Here is a 19,730-nt window from a genome sequence, read left to right as displayed (position 1 = left end):
TAGAGTTTAAAGTGTGTGATGTGAAAGTGTAGTCGGTAAAATAAAAATACTTTAATCGATCTGGTCTTACTAACACTTTAGCATTGCTAACGCTAATAAAGGCATTCATTAGCTAACACAAAATTAGCACTAACAACATAAGCGGTATTTAGGATGGTGAAAACGCAACTAATTCACTTGTACAGCATTTACCTAATGCTATAACCACAAAAATGTGCTAATTCAGCTAGTCCATCTTCTGTGATGAGAAGATGAGAAGCAACAGAGTTCCCAACTTAAAGAGGTTACTTTTGCACATCTGATGCATGTAAGTCGCATTACAAGCTGTGACGGCATATTGTAGGGGTGGGCGGATCGATCCAAATATCGATAGTATCGATACCAAGGTGAGTATTGGTATCGAATCGATACTAGCGTGATGAGATCGATATTTTTGTTGTAGTTTCTCTTCTATAAATTCAGCAAATCACTTGCATTTATTCACAGTTTGTGTGAGCGCAGCGTCTCTCTCAGTCCTTAAGCGCAGCGCTCCTCTTCACCTCTCTCACTCCGCTCACTCAGGTTCACTGTAACTCAAAAATATATACTTATATTAAGATATATAACCTACCTCAAGAATTTAATAACCCTTTTGTGTATCTGCTGAAGGAACATTAGTATTCCTATTTAGGCTACATGCAGATAGGTTATAGATTTAATTATGTTAAATATAATTTTCTTATTTGGCTAAAATCTTTGTCCTGTGTTTATCATTATTATAATCATGGTCAACTAATTAAAGGCAAAAATACAAAATCATTAATTGATCAGGAATTTTCAAGTAAAAAGTATCAGTATCAGTATCAGTATCGGTATCGGCAATACTGGCCCTGTATTTACTTGGTATTGGATCGATACCAAAATTTGCAGTATCGCCCACCCCTAGCATATTGTTTTCAGATTTTTCCTTCTGGTTAGTCAATAGTAATGATTGTTAGAATGGTAGGTCCGGTGCAAGCGAGAGCGTCTGAACGGCCCAACAACGCAGCAGGCCATTGAGAATTGTCCTGGTATGCCCTATTGCCAGTGCACCACTGATACTGATAGATGAGTCCTTTGCGACTGGAAGGCTGATGAGATGATGGAGCTTATGAATCTATGAAGACTGGGCAATGAAGAGCAGGTGGAGGGGGCACATGTACTGACCAATTGCTTGAGCTTCTTATGATGATGATGACAGCAAGTCAACTTTGCTTCAGTGCTATTCATGTACCTGGGTTAGCAACAAATTTAGCTAACAGATTGCCCAGTGTTGACAATGTTGTTGAGAAAGCTGAAGTTATAGACATTACTTAGTGAAGGGCAGCACTTGCGATGTAGAAGGCAACAATGGGATGCAGGTGTTGGCACTGTTACCTCACAGCAAGAAGGACCAACTGTGGCATGTTATCCCTGGCCTGTGTGAGTCCTCTATGGCCACTTTGGCCTGCTGGCACAATCCAAGGCCATGCAAGAAAGGTTAAAGAATCACACAATTAGTTAGATTAATCCTTAAAAAAAATATTTTGGGGGATTATTTCTTGGTCAATGTATATTGGAGGATGCTAGGGGATGCTAAAATTGCACCACAAAATGCACTACTGCATATGTAAAAAAACATGTTTTGACACATCTTGTGAAAGACAATACCACAGAATATGTACACTGCTTTCTAATATTAACTTTAGAATTATATAACTGTACCTATGATGTGTGTTGTATTTTTGTATTTTCTCATTAGGTCTGCTTACCACAGTACATGGAGGATCAGAGTCTGGAAGTGTCAGCAAAATGGACACATTGCAATTGATCATCTATTACTAGTCAGTACTTGTTATTTTTATACTATATTTTCTTTCAAGAATAAAACGTTGTTGAAATTTAGTGGTTGGGTTAATAAAAGTCCCAATGATGCCAGGGGGCATAATGTACATTTAAATTACTTTAATAAATTCAATATTGTTTTCTTGCAATTCCCAACACTTGGATTACTCATGTTAATAGAAATAGTCTAGTGTAATTTCAGTCACTGCAGATGTATGTGAATATTAATGTCTCAGCCAAACTGGATTTTATTGCAACAAGTGCCACAAATCACCATAGCGACATTTGTAATACTGTAATGGAACCTTGCATGTTGCTTAAAGTCCACCTTCAGTCGGTATCTGCCTGGCCGTGTCTTGCATTTCGCTCCCCTTCTGTGAACCATGACAAACTGACCTAAAAATATGGAATCAGCAGACAGTAGCATGCAATTGTAGGATATGAGGAACAATCTGTCCTTTCATTTCATTTTTGGCACAGACATTGTGGAGAAGATTATTATCATTATCTTTTTTTGGAATGAAGATGGACTATAATCCCTGGGTAAGGGAAGCTAAAGGTGCAGCTGAAATCTGGAATATCTGGAGTGGCTATTCTTAGAGTGACTTTGTTGGAAATGCTAACCCTGTCCATTCAGTTCTCAGCCCCAGGTTTCTAGTTAACCAGCCTCAGCTAGCCACCAACCAGCTAGTCTCCTGTCAGCTCCAGGGTCTGCTAGCCACCTGCCAAAGACGGTTTCTGAGCTGATGGTCACTAAGACTGGTGACATCTCTGACAGGTCCCAAGAGTCTGCTTTCTGTGGAACCCACATAGCCTACAAGGGGACTCCCTCAAGAAAGTGAGGTCCCCAACCACATCCAGGCTCCCTGACATCCCTCTTCTTGCTCTCATTCCGCTCTGGAACCCAGTATCTTCCAGCTGGCTGACCAGCTGGCAAACTCTAAGCACAGTGCTTCACCATATGCTTACCTGGAATCACCATCAGGTCCAACCAAAAGAAGCATGGCTTCTGCTGACATCGTTCTTCACTGCTGCTCAGCTGCTTATCCTTGCTGCTGTCCAGCTACTCGTCTTCTCTGCTGCCCAGCTGCTTTTTCACTGCCCAGTGCCCCAGAGCCAAGCCTATCTCGCACCCCAGCCAACGTCCAGTCAGTTCCGGCATCAGGTGTCCCGGGTGACATCACACCAGTTCTTGCCTCGGGGGTCCATGCCAACATCTTTGTTATTTCTGGGTTGCTAACGCCCCATCAGACTATTTTCAACTTTTTGGAGCTTTTGTGTTTCATCTTTGTATTTTTGTATTTTTTTTATATTTCTAAAAATATGATCCCGTTTCACTTGAGATAATAAATTGACCCTTGCTCTAGTGGCATCTTAGTGACATGAAATCCACACTCAGGGCCAATGCTCACCATGTTAAAGATTTTTGATAGGTGGATGGCATTTTATTTGTTGAAACATGTTGGTACAATCTTACATAAGCCAATGTGACATTTAAAAGTCTTGTTCAGAATTTAAGGGATTATGTTCACTAAACAGCAGAAAGCTTTAAATGTGAACATTGTCATTTATCTAGGAAGAGTTGAGTTCAACAGCATAACACAGAGTGAACAGGGTAAATGGGAGTGGACCAGACAACAAGCATGCTTTTTTCCCTAAAATATGACTAAATATACACCGATCAGGCATAACGTTATGACAACCTGCCTAATATTATGTTGCCCTGACCTGTCAAGGCATGGACTCCTCTAGTCCCCTAAAAGTGTGCTGTGGTATCTGGCACCAAGATGTTAGCAGCAGATCCTTTAACTCCTGTAAGTTGCAATGTGGGGCGTCCATGGGTCAGACTTGTTTGTACAGCACATCCCACAGATGGTCGATTGGATTGAGATCTGGGGAATTCAGAGGCCAAGTCTTGTTGGCACTGCTGCTATGACGCTCCATAGACAACAAACTGCAATGCACTGTGTGTTCTGACACCTTTTTATCAGAACCAGCATTAACTTCCTCAGCAATTTGAGTAACAGTAGCTCGTCTGTTGGATCGGACCACAAGGGCCAGCCTTTGCTCCCCACGTGCATCAGTGAGCCTTGGCCACCCATGACCCTGTTGTCAGTTCACCACTGTTCCTTTTCTTAGACCACTTTTGATAGGTACTGACCACTGCAGACCGGGAACACCCCACAAGAGATGCTCTGACCCAGTCATCTAGCCATCACAATTTAGCCCTTGTCAAACTTGCTCAAATCCTTATGCTTGCCCATTTTTCCTGCTTCTTACACATGAACAACATGTTAACTTGCTGCCTTATGTATCCAACCCACTAAAAGATGCCATGATGAAGAGATAGTCAGTGTTATTTATTTCACCTGTCAGTCGTCATAATGTTATGCCTGATCGGTGTTTATATTGTAGCTTATACCGTATAAATAAGAGGGAATCTGAAATATAGCCTGCTTCAAATAAAGCTTGGCCTGGTTCCCATCTGAGGTTGAGGTGAACATAGAGATCCCTGCCATTATTTGAGGAAATATGGTGGAGTAGTTTGTAAGTGCCCCTGGAAATCATTAGAAGCATGAGGGGAAAAGGTAGAAAAGAGGTGGAAGAGTAATGGAGTTCCTCACGGTCAATGAAAAGTCATCATGACTGGACTCACCATTTCTCCTAAATCATCTCGTCTTTCTTTCCCAATTGTGCAGTAAGCTGGCTCGTAAGTGGAATCGCTGGTTACGACGTAAATGCAGAGTTTATGTGAAGTCCAGACTGTTCTACTGGTGGGTGATTGTGCTCGTCCTCTTCAATACGCTGGCCATCGCAACGGAACACCACAAGCAGTCTCAGAGACTTACAAATTGGCAAGGTGAGAGACACCTGACATTCCTAAATGCATTTCATCTTGTGTTTGGGATGTGATAGAACATTTATCAACTTCCTTTTAATGAGACAATCTTTCCAGGAGCAGGTTTAGATGGAAAGGTATAAATACTTTTGAGAGTAATTGGGAAAAGAGGAAAAGGTAAGTCAGTCGATGCAGTCAGACGACTGTAAACGGTGGAAAGGTCTAAAGCAATGGCAGAGACAGAACAAACAACAAACATGGCATCAGAAAAGATTTGGCTGTATCAGAAGACCTATTTACATGATTCTTTCCAAAAATAACTGTTTATTGGTGGAAAAAGATTTAATAAATTGGTGTCATTACAGGTCTGAAAGCAAGTGTCATGACTCCAATTGCAGGATTCAAGATGGATATAGTGGAGAGAAAAAACCAAAAGAATAATTGTGTTGTTAGACACAAGACAGTGTGTAAGATTTAGATGTTACATTGTCAGTGCATTAGTGTGTAAAACATAATTTAGACTCACTGTCTGAGCGGAGCTTAAACATACATAATAAATACATATAATTAGAATAAAGACTACAAAAATAAGACACTGTACATATAAAATATCATATGCATCCACACATCCGCACACACCTATACATACAAGCATACACATTTTTGCAACATATGCCAGTAGAATCACAGAACATATAAAATATATACAGATACTGTACATATAAAAACACACACCCACATACTGCAAAACACACACATCCGCATTTCCCCTAGGACTGAGTGGTAGTGATCCTGAAGACAACACCAAAAGTAAGACTTTAAATCAAATCTAATCAATTTTATTTAAATAGCCCTAATTTTCTCAGTAAGCTTTAGAATCTGAACAGTGAAAGACATCCCCTGTCCTTGAGTTGCCATATTGAAAAAACGTTAACAGGGAGAAAAGAAAAAAATAGACGAAACTCAAGGATGGACAAACATGCAATAGATGTCGCATTTACAGAATAGAACAAGAAGGTAATAGTTTACAAGTTGCATTGACAAAATAACTTATACAAATAAATGTAATAAAATCTATGTTAAAGGAGAACTTCGGTCGATTTAAACATGCAGCTTCATTGCTCAAGCTACCCTTGACTTGCCAGTACCAAAGACGCGAACAAATTTGGTCCAACCATTACAGAGCTTCGTGAACGGAGACTTAGCATTGAACGCTAACAGCATGGGGTCAGAACTTTACACTGTGTTTTAAGCGTCTTAACATGCTCCACATCTCACACCAAAAGTTATGCAACATCAGCAGACACCTTACAACACAGCACTGTAGCGTGTATGACTCAAACTGTTCAATGCTAAGTCTTCGTTCACGGAGCTCTGTAATGGTTGGACCAAATTTGTTCGCGTCTTCGGTACTGGCAAGTCAAGGGTAGCTTGAGCAATGAAGCTGCATGTTTAAATGTAAAAAGATCTAAAGGTCCCATATCTTAACACTGAGGGCTCTTTCTTACGCTTGGTTCTAAGCGGTGCACAGTGCAGCGCATTGTCATTGCTAGTTTCAGACTGACGCAGTTGTCATTTTAACGCCCAACGCCCATGTCCTGAAAATAGCAATTGTACATACGCCCACCTGTGCTTCCCTGGACATGATTCAGATTGCGGGATCCATCTACACACGCAGGTTCACACTGTGTATACACTCTGATTTTATGATTTGAGAGGCTGCTTTAAGTTATTTTAAACATTCCAATGCAAGTAGTAATGTCTCTGTAACAAATATCATGGCACAGTTAATAAACACTAAAAGCTGTAGTCATAAACTCTCCAAAGGAAACAAGTCAGAAGTTTTAAACAATCAATTAAGCTTATCAGCTGTCCCTCCTGTGCACATGTTAATGTAGAGGTACACAAATTGTTTCTGCTGCTGGAAGATCAGTGCAGATAATGTAATTAATATTTTAATGAAATTGATATTTTCCTCATTAAATTAGTTAATCCTCCTCAGTTAAATGTCCGTGTATTTTTTCCAGTAGCATAACATCATGGTGATAGGCCCCGGTGCAAATATTTTTTTGTGCCCCTGAACGCAAGCGCGCACACACACACACACACACACACACACACACAGCCACTCCAGAGAACTGCTATTGCAGGGGTGGACTGGTCATTGGGAGTACCGGGATTTTTCCCGGTGGGCCGATCAATAATGGGCCAATGGACGGCCGTTTTTTATTTATTTATTTTATTATTATTTTTTTAAATATTTTTACTGCTGCGCGTTGCCTTGGTAACTACCGTACATTACCAAATAATAGCCGGGGTTTTAATTAACCGCAGGGTCCCCTTTACACACCGGGTGCAGGTGTATATTTTGGTAAATAACCGCCAGTTCCAAATAATTTCTTCATCGCCTTTTTCACGAATCGTGCTTGCTTTGTGTCAGTCAATATCACACTGATCACCATGGCTCTGGTGTAGCAAAAAAATAAAAAGTATGATTTGAAATTCAAACTTTCTGTCGTAAAATATGCAGAGGAAAACTCAGGAGAAGCAGCTGCTAGAAATTTCCCTGTTGACCCCAAGAGAATGAGAGATTGGCGAAAAAATAAAACTGAGCTTCAGCGTCTGTCCGAGGAGGACAGCGAGAGGGCCAGGCTGCCTGGTGGAGGAAGGAAGAGGGCTAGTGAGGAGCTTGAGATAAACATGCAGGGATAGGTTATCAGCAAACGGGCACGCCACGAGAGAGTGTCTCGCAAAATGATCAGGGCGATGGCGAAACAAATTTACACCACCGTGAGTGATAGCAGAGATGAGGAGTTTGCCCAAGTGCCGGTTGGTTAAATCCTTTCCTCCGCCGCAACAACTTCACTTGCAGAAAGATGCCAGAGAATTCACAGAGAAGCTGGCAAAGTTTGTGACATTTTCATCCTGGATGTTTGAGAGGAAGGAATTAAACACCTGTCCCAAATTGCCGCCTGGTCCCATTGCCGCCAGGTCTGTTAAGTGACTGAAACAGATAAACGCCCCGTCTATTTTTTGGTATTTTACGGTATGATAACTCTCCCAGCCAAGGAAGAGAGAGACGCATCAGCTCTGCCCACAGTGCTCAGCTGCAGACACAACGGAGAGGTGACGAGACACGACTCATCATGACTGACAGGCATCAAGGCCACACAGCGTTACCTTTCTGACCCAAAGCCGAAAATTACACAACAGTGACCTGTATCATTTGTAAGAAGGGAGTAAAATACAGTGGTAACACTAAAGATTTGTTCAAGCACATGAGCAATCATGCGGAAGAAAACGAGGAACTAAAGACACGCAGAAAGGAGAGAAATCCCCAACCCCTGACCCTGACATACCCAAACCCCGACCCAGATGCAGAGGCCTTTCAGTCCAGCAATATCCAGGTAGATAATGGTGGTGAAAATAATATTTTAGTCATCTTCAGCATTAGTTAATATTAATTTTCAATGTGCAACTGGTCATTTATCATTTGTTAGCCAACTCAGAAAGTATAAATTAGGCTTAGACCATGATAATAATAACAAGGTTAATAACCTTGATACATTCCAATTGAAACATGTATTTAAATGAATACATTTACTGGTTTTTAAATAAATATACTGAATATGATATGTAATATAATTTTTGTATTGTAGTTGTGTTACTGTTGTGTTAAACAAAAACGTTTGATAATAATGATTTTTCAATTTACTTATAAACTTTGCTCTAATCCTGTCCTAGTTTTTAATTTATTAATAATTTAAAGGAGCAATCACAAAAACACATCATGAAAGTTCATTCAGATTTAGCAATTTGATTTGACTTAGCAGGTGGTCCTCCATAGAAAAACTATAGGGACCACAGGCCATGTATTATGTGTGTTTTGTGCCCTTTAGTAAAGGTTTTTTGTTTGGATTAAGGCAATAAATGCCTCCCTGTATTACCACAGATTAACTGTTCATGTTGCCATATCTTTTGAAGTAACGATGCAGAACACAAAGTAATCGAAAAAAAGAATGGGGAGAAGATCAAATCAAATTCAGTGTATTGCCTGAAGACTAGAAGAAAATACCAAATAACCAAATAACCATACCATGGTTATGCCCTTGTCTCCCTCAACACTGCTGCACGCACATCGCTGCTGCCGGCAAGCTTGCCACCACCACCCCATCCTCCACCTGCTTATTCTGAGGCTAAAATGGCTCAATTTATGTAGTTGCTTCGACTCTTCGGGGGGGGGGGGGGGGGTTATGCACTGCGCTCCCCAGATTGACCTAGCATGCTGCTTGTCAAATCCAGGGAGCTCCTGGAGCGGAGCCTTCAGCGCCAAGCCTAACTGTATATCATTTGTCGCAATAAATGATTTAAGCAAATGACGAGTGTTCCTCAATGAAATAACAACTTCATGCAGATTTCGTTCAAAACAGGAAGCTGATTTCTTATCTTCACGTTGGTGTGTCCAAATGACATAAAGCTGCAAAATTTTGGCTGATTACCAAATTACTGATCACTGATTACCACTGATGATTTAAATTGAAGTATTCTATATCTCCACATTGGTAAGTTGGATTAACACGAAACTTGGTACAATTATTGCCAATGCCCTCCTGACTCTATAGCTCCCCCTGGAATATTACAAATCCAAGCCCCACCTCCTACATGCACATCCATGAATGACATTCGTTATGCATATGTATCATGACCGTTACCAAACTCAGCGCGTTTACATGACACTCAAGAAAAACGAATTACTGGGTTAGTCTGACTATGAACGGATCTTTAAGATGCATGTATACACCTCAGTCTGACTAAAATCGGACCGGATCGGATTTCTCTTAGTCGAATTAAAGTACCCAGATTATTAGATTGATAGTCGCATTACTCCTGCATGTATATGTTCCATCAGATCGGATCGGATTTTACGTTCTGCGCAGGCGCAAGATTTTTTCCCCGGGGCCGTGAGCCGGAAGTAGACGGATGGCGGCGGCGGCGGCGTCTTTTATCCGAAATCACCGCAAGAAAGAGTGCCATTGTGCCCCTAGTTTGTGTAATTATCATGTACACCATATACGAAATGTACAAAGATGTAGCTTCGTCTCACTCTTCGTACGCCATCTTTCTTGAACGCTGAGGCAGCTGGTGACGTAAAGAGGTTTGCCGGAGGTGGCTCTGTTACCACTAGTTGAAATGGGCACAGCGCCACCTAGCGTATGACATGCTTTGGCCCAATAATCCAATTTTCTCACCGGCATGTATACTCAGATAATTGCAGTTGTCTGGTTGAGTAGCATAGTCGAACTATGGCTGTAATCTGACTAAACTGTGCATGTAAACACACTGACTATCACTCCAACAGGAAGTTGGCCATTTTGTTTCAAAGCTCCCATTTCACTCCCATTTTGATCCATTTACTCACCTTGTACTTTAACGAAATCCTCCTACAGATTGAACACCACAGACTTCCAATTCACTCAGTATCATCCTCAGACCTTGAACATGAAAAGTTATCAAAAACGTTCACCTACGTCAAACATGGTGGGTGTCATGGTGCCATCCATTTTCATGCTTCACCAGGGAGCATCAAGTCCTTATAACTTCAACACACAATTTCCCATTTATACTAAACTCATCAGTCATGTATACAATGTCGCCCTTAATACCTCCATGCATCAATACTGTGTCATATCCATAGCGCCACCTACTGGACACAGGAATTCAGACAAACATCCTATTTACATGGCATTTATGGTTTTTTTTCCTCCATATCATACGCTACAAGATGACATGCAACTAAAAGGTGAGCACACCTTCCGACAGCGTCGCCGCCAATCAATAATCAAAACATAACTGACCACAAATTCGTTTGAGGGATTTTTCACCTGTAGTCCATTTTGTTTTTGTCTAGATTGCAGATAGTTCTTCTGACTTCAGCATACACTATTTAGTACCGGCAGGAGCAGGCCACCAAATCATCAAGAAAGAACTTCCTCATTCATATCGGGACCAAACTTCACATGTTCGAAGTGTGAGGTTTGCAGCATGGCCCGACGCGCATGGACTGCGAGGGCCCGTTCATCGCTGCTTGCTGCTTTAATTCAATTTGTTTCACATGGTGCATCAAGATCAAATGCTGCGTTGTGCCCCCCAATGAAAATGTAATGTCCACCCACTCATAAGTTTCTGCCACTAGGTCTATATCTGTACCATTATTGTGTGTGTATTAACCCTTTCTATCATAGTATTAAACCCTCACCCTCTGAGGACCTCTTTCTGTCCCTCCCATACACAGTCCGATATGCCTTTGGTATTAACCACCTGCTATTCATCAATTAATTAGTTGGGCACAGATCAGGGCAGCCCTGGATCAGTTTTTAATGGAACACTTGGGTAAACATGACTGGCAACTCTGTAAGATATTACCAGTTTGAGCCTGAAGCAGTCTTCACTTTCTAAACAGTTTTTAAAATGAAATGTATTTCTATTAACCACTTAAAATATATAAATTATTTGTGTGTGTGTGTGTGTGTGTGTGTGTGTGTGTGTGTGCTCCAAACTAAGCACAATTAAAAAACTGTCTCCAATGTTTTTTTTGTTTTTTTTCTCTTCCCTTCCCAATGCTGTTTGGCCCCCATCCACCATCAACAGACAATGCCAATAAGCTGCTGTTGTCCATGTTTGCCCTTGAGATGTTCATGAAGATGTATGCCCTAGGATTGCCCTCTTATTTCATGTCTCTCTTCAATCGCTTTGACTGCTTTGTGGTGTCCACTGGCATCATCGAGCTCATCCTTGTCCACATGGGCGTCATGTCAGTCATGGGCATCTCTGTGCTGCGCTGCATACGCCTGCTCCGCCTCCTCAAAGTCACCAGGTGAGTTAGCATTTTTAAAGTTTAGCTGTTATGTTAAGAAATCGGTTATTATCCTTCACTGATCTGATCACTAACTCCCCAGAAAGCCTTCACTGAACAAATTAAAACACAACACTTGTTTACCAAACCAAATATTCAGTCATACTTTTTGCCAAAGAAAGACTTTGGCAAGTAGACTCCTTGATGTGTAGCATCTTCATTTCAATCAGAAGACTTTACTGAACTTAAATTAAATACTTATTTTGTTATACAAGTGCACCATTATGTTTAGAAATGTGAAAGGTCCTTGTAAATTAGACCCTATATTTTCACAACATTTTAAGGGTTCATTTAATATTTAAGGATTAGTAAGGTTAAAAGAACAGGGAGGGTGTGAGTTCTCTGTGGCTGCAATTAATGGTTTACTTCATGTGCCATTCTGTGTGTCAGACCACTAAAGGTTAAACCCATACTCAACTCAAAGCAACATCATGTAAAAATTGCAATGACATTTGGTGCAACAGCACTATAGGGAAAACAAATCTCAGGTCTATAACAATTTTTCAGATGTAATGTAGTTGTTAAGTACGAACAAAACTAATAAACTAAAATATGTCTTGTATTTTGTAATATACATGTATGTTACACTGTGATCCTACTCTCACTGAAGTAACATAGTGCAATAACAAGACATGTTGGGCAGAGTGACATAGACAGAGAGACCATTGACTCTGTTTTAAGACACTGTACAATTACAATGATTTTGAAGCTGTTATGTAAAGTTAAAAAAAAAGTTACATAAGGTTGCTTTAAGACTTTCTTGGGCTCCACCCAGAATAACTGTCCTTGCTTAAACATGAAATAGACTTGTTTTCATGTTTTTTGTCGTGTAGCCTTAGAGTTTAGTAAGTAGTAAACCAAATCGACATTGATGATGGCTATCTGCTTTAAACCTATTATCTTTAAAGTGAATCTAAGTAAAACCCAATTGAGTCAATGGTATTTTCACAAAATCCCAAAACAGTTTGAGCCTAATTTTATGGTTAGAAAAAAATGGCAGAATGATTTATGATTTATTGAATCTATCTTTTGTACTCTAGATACTGGACATCTCTCAGTAATTTGGTGGCTTCCCTCTTGAACTCGGTCCGTTCCATTGCCTGCTTGCTGCTTCTTCTGTTCCTCTTCATTGTCATCTTCTCCCTGCTCGGTATGCAGGTGTTTGGAGGGAAGTTCAATTTTCCCAACCAGCCCAAACCTCGCAGCACCTTTGATAGCTTCCCTCAGGCTCTCATCACTGTGTTCCAGGTACAAAAGTTTTGGTGGGAGGTGGGGGATTTCATTTTTTTTTTCTTTTTGGCATCCATTGTTGACCTCTGAGGTTTTGAGGCCTGGTTAAAGGATAGGACAGATAAGCAACTGCATTGAAGGAAAACCTGTGGCAAGATAAATGATGTATATGTGTGATGTATTTACACATTTATGCCTTTTCCTACCCATAAGCATCCTTTGTATCTGTATACTCACTCCTCTGTGGTCTCACTCAATGTCACGCCCAAAGCACCATCAAATTGGTTACATGTCACAACTGTTAAGCCTATAAACACTGAGTGGAAGTATAAAGTAGCAGAACAATGCAGTTGTGTATCTGTCCTATCCTTCAACCAGGCCTCATAACCTTGGAGGTTTATGAGTTCTTTGTGTAGCCCAAAGTCAACTCACACAACACATATCCTTTGTGAACAGTGGATGCCAAAAATAAATAAAGTAACTCAAAATTGTACTTAATTGCACTACTAAGAATCTCTTAAATTTATTCATCAGTGGTTATTCTCATTTATGACAAGACTTGACAATAATTGTTTTTTCGGTCTCCTTGATATCTAATCGGTTTCAGTATAGGCCCTTAAAAAACATGTCTACCCCTACTGCAGACTAGGCATACACTCATTTTATTAGAGACATATATATATATATATATATATATATATATATATATATATATATATATATATATATATATATATATATATATATATACACATATATATGTATATGTATATATGTATATGTATATATGCACACACATGTGTGCCCACTTGTTTGACAATTATTGTGCTGTTCAATCACTTGATTGTTGTCTCCACCTTGGTGTTGAGAGATTTTAATATAGCTAATCACAGGAACTGGGAGCCTTCCTGGGCAAAAGTATTGAGAAAATGTACTACCAGAAGTTTTCTGAAATAGTGTTTAGCCTGCAGCTTGCCTCAGTGAGAGTGACAAGTATAGGCTTAGTTCTAGTTTTGTTTTCGCTTTTGGACAGGGTTAGGGAAAGGGACACCACCGTATTTTTGCCACATATACTCGCCTTTACTCACTTAAGAGAAGAAACATACCAGACTGTGCACTTTAACATGATCATTGCTTTACCCTTTTATTATTATTATTATTATTGTTTTCTCTTCCCTCATCTAATTTTCTTTAGTTAAACATGGTGAATTGTATTGATGCAAAGATGGCTGCTATATTATTCATTAGTTGGAATGTAAAGGGTCTGAATGGGCTGGTTAAAAGAGCTAGGATATTTAATCATCTTAAGTACTTAAAATGTGATGTTGCATTCCTCCAGGAAACCCACTTATTGGTAAAAGATCAAGTCAGACGTAAAAAAGGATGGGTGAGGAATGTATTCCATTCCAACCTCAATTCTAAAACTTGTGAAACAGCCATACTGATCCATAAAAAAAAAAAATCAGTTTAATGCAACCACTGTTTTCTCAGATCTGCAAGGACGATTCGTGATGGTTTCAGGGCTCCTCTACCACAAGCCTGTGGTTTCAGTAAAAATCTATGCCCCGAATTGGGATGATGATAAGTTCGTTCGTTTTCTTCCGCTTTATCCATGCGGGTCGCGGGTGATGTTACCGCTTTTATACCACCTTTTTCAAGGTGGAGCGGGGATACTGGGGCCAAATCCAGTGGCTCTATGGGCGAAGGCCAGGGTGCTCCCTGGATGAGACGCCAGCTCATCGCAGGGCCCTTACTGATGGCAGTGGCTGCCACGAAGGTGCCAACTGCACATCAGGAGCAGTGTTGGGGTTCAGCATCTTGCTCAAGGATGCTTCGGCTTGTAGCTCAGTCCCGCCCAGGGGAGCCAGGGATTTGAACCAGTGACCTTCTGGTCACTAGTCCTCAGCTCTACCCACTGAGCCACAGCCGCTGATGATAAGTTTATGGGCAAAATTATATCATTAATCCCAGATCTGAATTCACAACAATTGATATTTAGCGGAGACTTAAACTGTGTGATGAATCCAGCACTTGACCACTCCAATTCTAAATTTACAAATCACTCTCAAAAAGCCAAGCTATTATCAGTTTTTATGGACCAGATAGGAGGTGTTGACCCCTGGCGTTTTTTATTTCCGCAAATTAAGTCCTTCTCTTTTTTTTTCTAGTGTACATCACTCGTATAGCAGAATAGACTATTTTTTCATTGACCAGAACCTTCTCCCCTTTGTCAAAAAAGTTGAATATTCATCTATAGCAGAGTCAGATTATGCACCTGTATCACTAGATCTCGCATTTCCTCTCTACCAGTTACAACACCCCTCCTGGAAACCAGACAGAGACCTCCTGGCCGATGAGAGCTTTTGTGAAATGATATCCCAAAAAATAGATGACTTTATAAACTCCAACAAAATAGATGACATTTCTCCTTCTCTCCTGTGGGAAACACTAAAAGCTGTAATCAGGGGTGAGATTATATTGTATTCAGCTAACTTATCAATAAGATGAAAAGATTTAAGCAAGAGGAGCTTATTGAGGCAATATCTATGGTGGATGCTCAGTACTCTGTTTCTCCTTCACCTGAGATTTACAAGAGGAAACTGGACCTCAAAACACAGTATAATTTGCTTTCAACCAGGAAAACAGAACGTCTCCTATTAAAATCACGGGGGTATGTCTATGAGCATGGTGACAAGGCTGGACGTTTATTAGCACGCCAACTTAAGTGCCGCTCAGCCTCTCAACAAATCCCACAGATTCGGAGAGAAGGTGGTGAACTAACTCCTGACCCAGAAGAAATAAAAGCAAAATGTACCTCATTCTTTTAAAATATGTATACATCAGAGATGACAAATGATTGCTCTGACATGGAACTTCTTGGATTTCTCCAATAACCTCCAGGCTCCCTCTGTAACAACAGTTCATAGGACTGAAACCGAGCTTCCGCTAAACTGTATAGAAATTATTACTGCAATAAAGGCAATGCTGAGTGGCAAGACACCAGGCCCTGATGGGTATCCCATAGAATTCTTTAAAAAGTTTTAACTATCAACAATTTAACTTGATATGTTTATTGGCTCTCTGTCCCATGGGTCACTCCCACGGGCATTGACTGAAGCATCAATTGCTCTCCTGCTTAAGCCAGGTAAAGATAGCACAGAATGTGGCTCATATTGACCCATCTCCCTCCTAAACTGTGATGTGAAGATCTTGGCCAAAGCCCTTGTGTTATGCCTTGAAACCACAATGCACGACATGATACCTGCTGACCAAACTGGTCCAGCGTGGTACCTGAAGTGGTTATCGCGCTGGGCGCGGAGAAAGCGTTTGATAGGGTAGAATGGGGATTTATTTGCATGTTTAAATAAATTCGGATATGGCCCTAATTTTATCTCATAGATTAAAATTTTATATACCTCTCCCAAAGCCTCTGTAATCACTAACAGTAAGCGCTCACAGTATTTCCATCTGTCAAGGGGCACCCGTCAAGGCTGCCCTATCAGTCCATTGCTGTTCGCCTTGGCCATAGAGCCCTTATCTTTTACACTCAAAACATTACCATCAATTACTGGGATTCATAGGAGGGGGAGAGAGCATAGAGTATCTCTTTACGCTGATGATTTGTTAATGTATGTATCTGACCCTGTTTCATGTGCTCCTCACATTATCTACACCCTGAGGAAGTTTGGTGCCTTTTCTGGGTACAAATTGAACTGTTATCCTGTAAATGTCTTGGCTTTTCGAATACAGGACGGTGCTTTACTGTAACCTTTTAAATCTATTGATAGGGCTTTAATTTCATTTATATAGGACGGGAAGAAGCCTAGAATACAGCTAGAACTGTTACAAAGGCCTAAAAACCAAGGTGGGTTAGCCCTTCAAAATTTTTGTCACTACTATTGGGCTTCAAATGTTCAAAATATCATGTATTGGCTCCATACTCCCGAGGCAGACTGGTGCCACTTTGAAGCTGCATCTTGCATCTCCACCTCTCTCAGAGCCCTGGTCACCTCCAGATTTCCCCTCTCTTTCTTACAATACACTAACAATCCTATAGTCATGAATAGGGGTGGGACGATACGGGTAACTCACGATTCGATACTGTGACGATATTCGGCCCACGATAATGATAATATCATGATACACGATATCTGCAATATTCGATATATTGCAAGAAATTTCATCAACAATATATCACGATATGTAACTGAAAAAGGAAAAATACCCATAAAAAGGAAAACTTCTTATGCATCTATTGCATTTATTTTATTTTATTTTCTATAAATTTAATATGCCTTGATGTGTCCAGTTGACCCAAAGCACTTTTATGTTCCTACTTCCCAGGTACTGGATGGGTGAACATAACTCTGCACATAATTGGTTGCATACTGAAATGTGCCCAATATTTCATTTAATTTTTATGTTATTCTTATCTTGTTTAACTATTGTTAAACTAAAACGGGCCCAAGTTTACATAAAACAAGTTGCTACTGACTTTTCAGTATCAGAAAGCACTGTCCTGGCTTACATAAGACATGTTATTAATGTTCATGCACTTTAATGTGTCCAGCTCAGGGTTCTCTCCAGACGGTGGAACAGCGGCGCTGCGCCGCTATACTCATTTTCAATGTAAGCTGCTTTATAGCGCGTGTTAGTGGGCTGCCGTGGTCTTCTCGTTAAAAAAAAGCGCCCCCAGACTGACGGTGACGAGCGTCCGTTCATCTGTCGGTCCCCCGGCTGACGGACGAACGCTCCCCCCCCGCTGACGGCGATAACGACCGCACCAGTGTTCTCCCGTCATCTGTCTCGTAAAAGCCAAAGTGGGTCCACACTTTAGAGTGGAAACTTGCGGGTGGGTCTTTGATTTGTTTTTCGTTGTTCGTATTATCCGCCATTCTTGCATCTGTTCTTCTTCTGTTGGTAACTCGTCTTCTTCACCGGCCGCTGCTTATGCCTACTTTACCCTCATATACGGGACTAGCGCCCCCACAAACAGGACAGGATAGATTAAGTACTGACGGTGACAACGGGGTAAATCCATAATGTGTGTTGTAATAAAATATCGATATTTGCCGTCAGTGTATCGATTATTTATTGTGACAGTGAGCACAACAATATATTGCAATATCGATTTTTTTCCCACCTCTAGTCATGAACACCCTCAAAATATGGGTTCAACTTTGACGGAGCATTGGGACTAAAAACCTTCTCCATCTAGGTCCCATACACAATAATCACCTTTTTCCCCCAGCTAGGTCAGACTCTGAATTTACTCTCTGGCAGAGAGGAGGCATTCATAATTTTCAGGACATATACATACTACTGTACCTTAACAAGTTTTGAGGATTTATCGCACAAATTTGACCTCCCTCGGTCTAGCTTATTTCGATATTTCCAAGTCCGCCAATTCCTTCAAAATCATGATCCCAACTTTTCATACATATCATCATCTTCTGGTCTAGATGATATGTTAAAATCTCCGATCAATTCTGAAAGACTTTTCTCAAGAATTAATGATTGTATAGCTTCTTTTAAAAACACAACACTGGCAAAGATCAGAGCAGACTGGGCGGATGACTTGGGGGAGGACTTAGAAGAGGACATTTGGGAGAGCGCTTTACTAAGAGTAAACGACAGCACCTCCTGTGCCAAAATAAGCATTATACAATTCACAATTCCTACACCGCATCCACTACTCCAAAGCAAGACTGGCTAAAATATATCCTAACACCGATGCAAGCTGTGATAAGTATCGAAACACACACACTTAACACATATGTTTTGGTCATGTCCAGCCCTGGCAACCTATTGGTCTACCATCTTTAAAACGTTTTCAGAAGCATTGAATATTAATCTCCAACCCAATGTAGCTATGGCCATATTTGGTACCACAGATAGAAAACATACAACATTAAAGGAGAACTTCGGTCGATTTAAACATGCAGCTTCATTGCTCAAGCTACCCTTGACTTGCCAGTACCGAAGACGTGAACACATTTGGTCCAACCATTTCAGAGCTCCATGAACGGAGATTTAGCATTGACAGCTAACAGCATGGGGTCAGAACTTTACAATGTGTTTTAAGCGTCTTAACATGCTCCACATCTCATGCCAAAAGTTATGCAACATCAGCAGACACCTTACAACACAGCACTGTAGCGTGTATGACTCAAAATGAATAAAAAAGTAGTTAAAACAGTGTGTTTGTGCAAGCAGCTACATACCTGTCTGTTGAGATCCGTGTGTTCCAGTAGCTAGACCAAACTAGTATATCCATCGAGTGTTCACTTAACAGGCTTAAGAGGCTATTGTTAGGCTCATGGCTCATGACAGGCTGTAAGATGGACATGTACATTATGAACAAAAACACGAAAATGCTGGAATACGTTTCCGTCTCCACCAGTGAGGGAGTAAGCGCGTGCTCGACGGATTGACTAGTTTGGTCTAGCTACCGGAAGACGCGGATGTCAACAAACAGGTACGTGGCTGCTTGCACAAACACACTGTTTTAACTACTTTTTTATTCATTTTCAGTCATACACGCTACAGTGCTGTGTTGTAAGGTGTCTGCTGATGTTGCATAACTTTTGGTGTGAGATGTGGAGCATGTTAAGACGCTTAAAACACAGTGTAAAGTTCTGACCCCATGCTGTTAGCTGTCAATGCTAAATCTCCGTTCACGGAGCTCTGTAATGGTTGGACCAAATGTGTTCGCGTCTTCGGTACTGGCAAGTCAAGGGTAGCTTGAGCAATGAAGCTGCATGTTTAAATCGACCGAAGTTCTCCTTTAAGGAAAAGCTATATAAACTTAATTGCTTTTACTGCGCTGCTTGCATGTAGAAGAATATTATTGCATTAGAAATAAAAAAATCCACCCAAAGTTTCTTTGTGGTTTAGCGACCTGAC

The 19,730-nt window shown here is 40.7% G+C and overlaps 1 protein-coding gene across 5 annotated transcripts in view; it reads left to right on the top strand.

Annotated features, from left to right (window-relative positions):
* Positions 1 to 19,730, top strand: part of LOC115583819 (dihydropyridine-sensitive L-type skeletal muscle calcium channel subunit alpha-1-like) — a 277,692-nt gene that overhangs the window by 22,632 nt on the left and 235,330 nt on the right. For all 5 annotated transcript variants that reach the window (XM_030421006.1, XM_030421010.1, XM_030421011.1 and 2 more), the window contains 4 exons: positions 1,760 to 1,841; positions 4,542 to 4,702; positions 11,330 to 11,555; positions 12,635 to 12,842. In XM_030421006.1, the coding sequence (XP_030276866.1) occupies positions 1,760 to 1,841; positions 4,542 to 4,702; positions 11,330 to 11,555; positions 12,635 to 12,842 (677 nt within the window). The remainder of the gene's footprint in view (positions 1 to 1,759; positions 1,842 to 4,541; positions 4,703 to 11,329; positions 11,556 to 12,634; positions 12,843 to 19,730) is intronic.

Source organism: Sparus aurata, chromosome 6 (assembly GCF_900880675.1).
Source record: "Sparus aurata chromosome 6, fSpaAur1.1, whole genome shotgun sequence".
NCBI lineage: Eukaryota > Metazoa > Chordata > Actinopteri > Spariformes > Sparidae > Sparus > Sparus aurata.
This window is presented reverse-complemented; position numbering and strand designations above follow the sequence as displayed.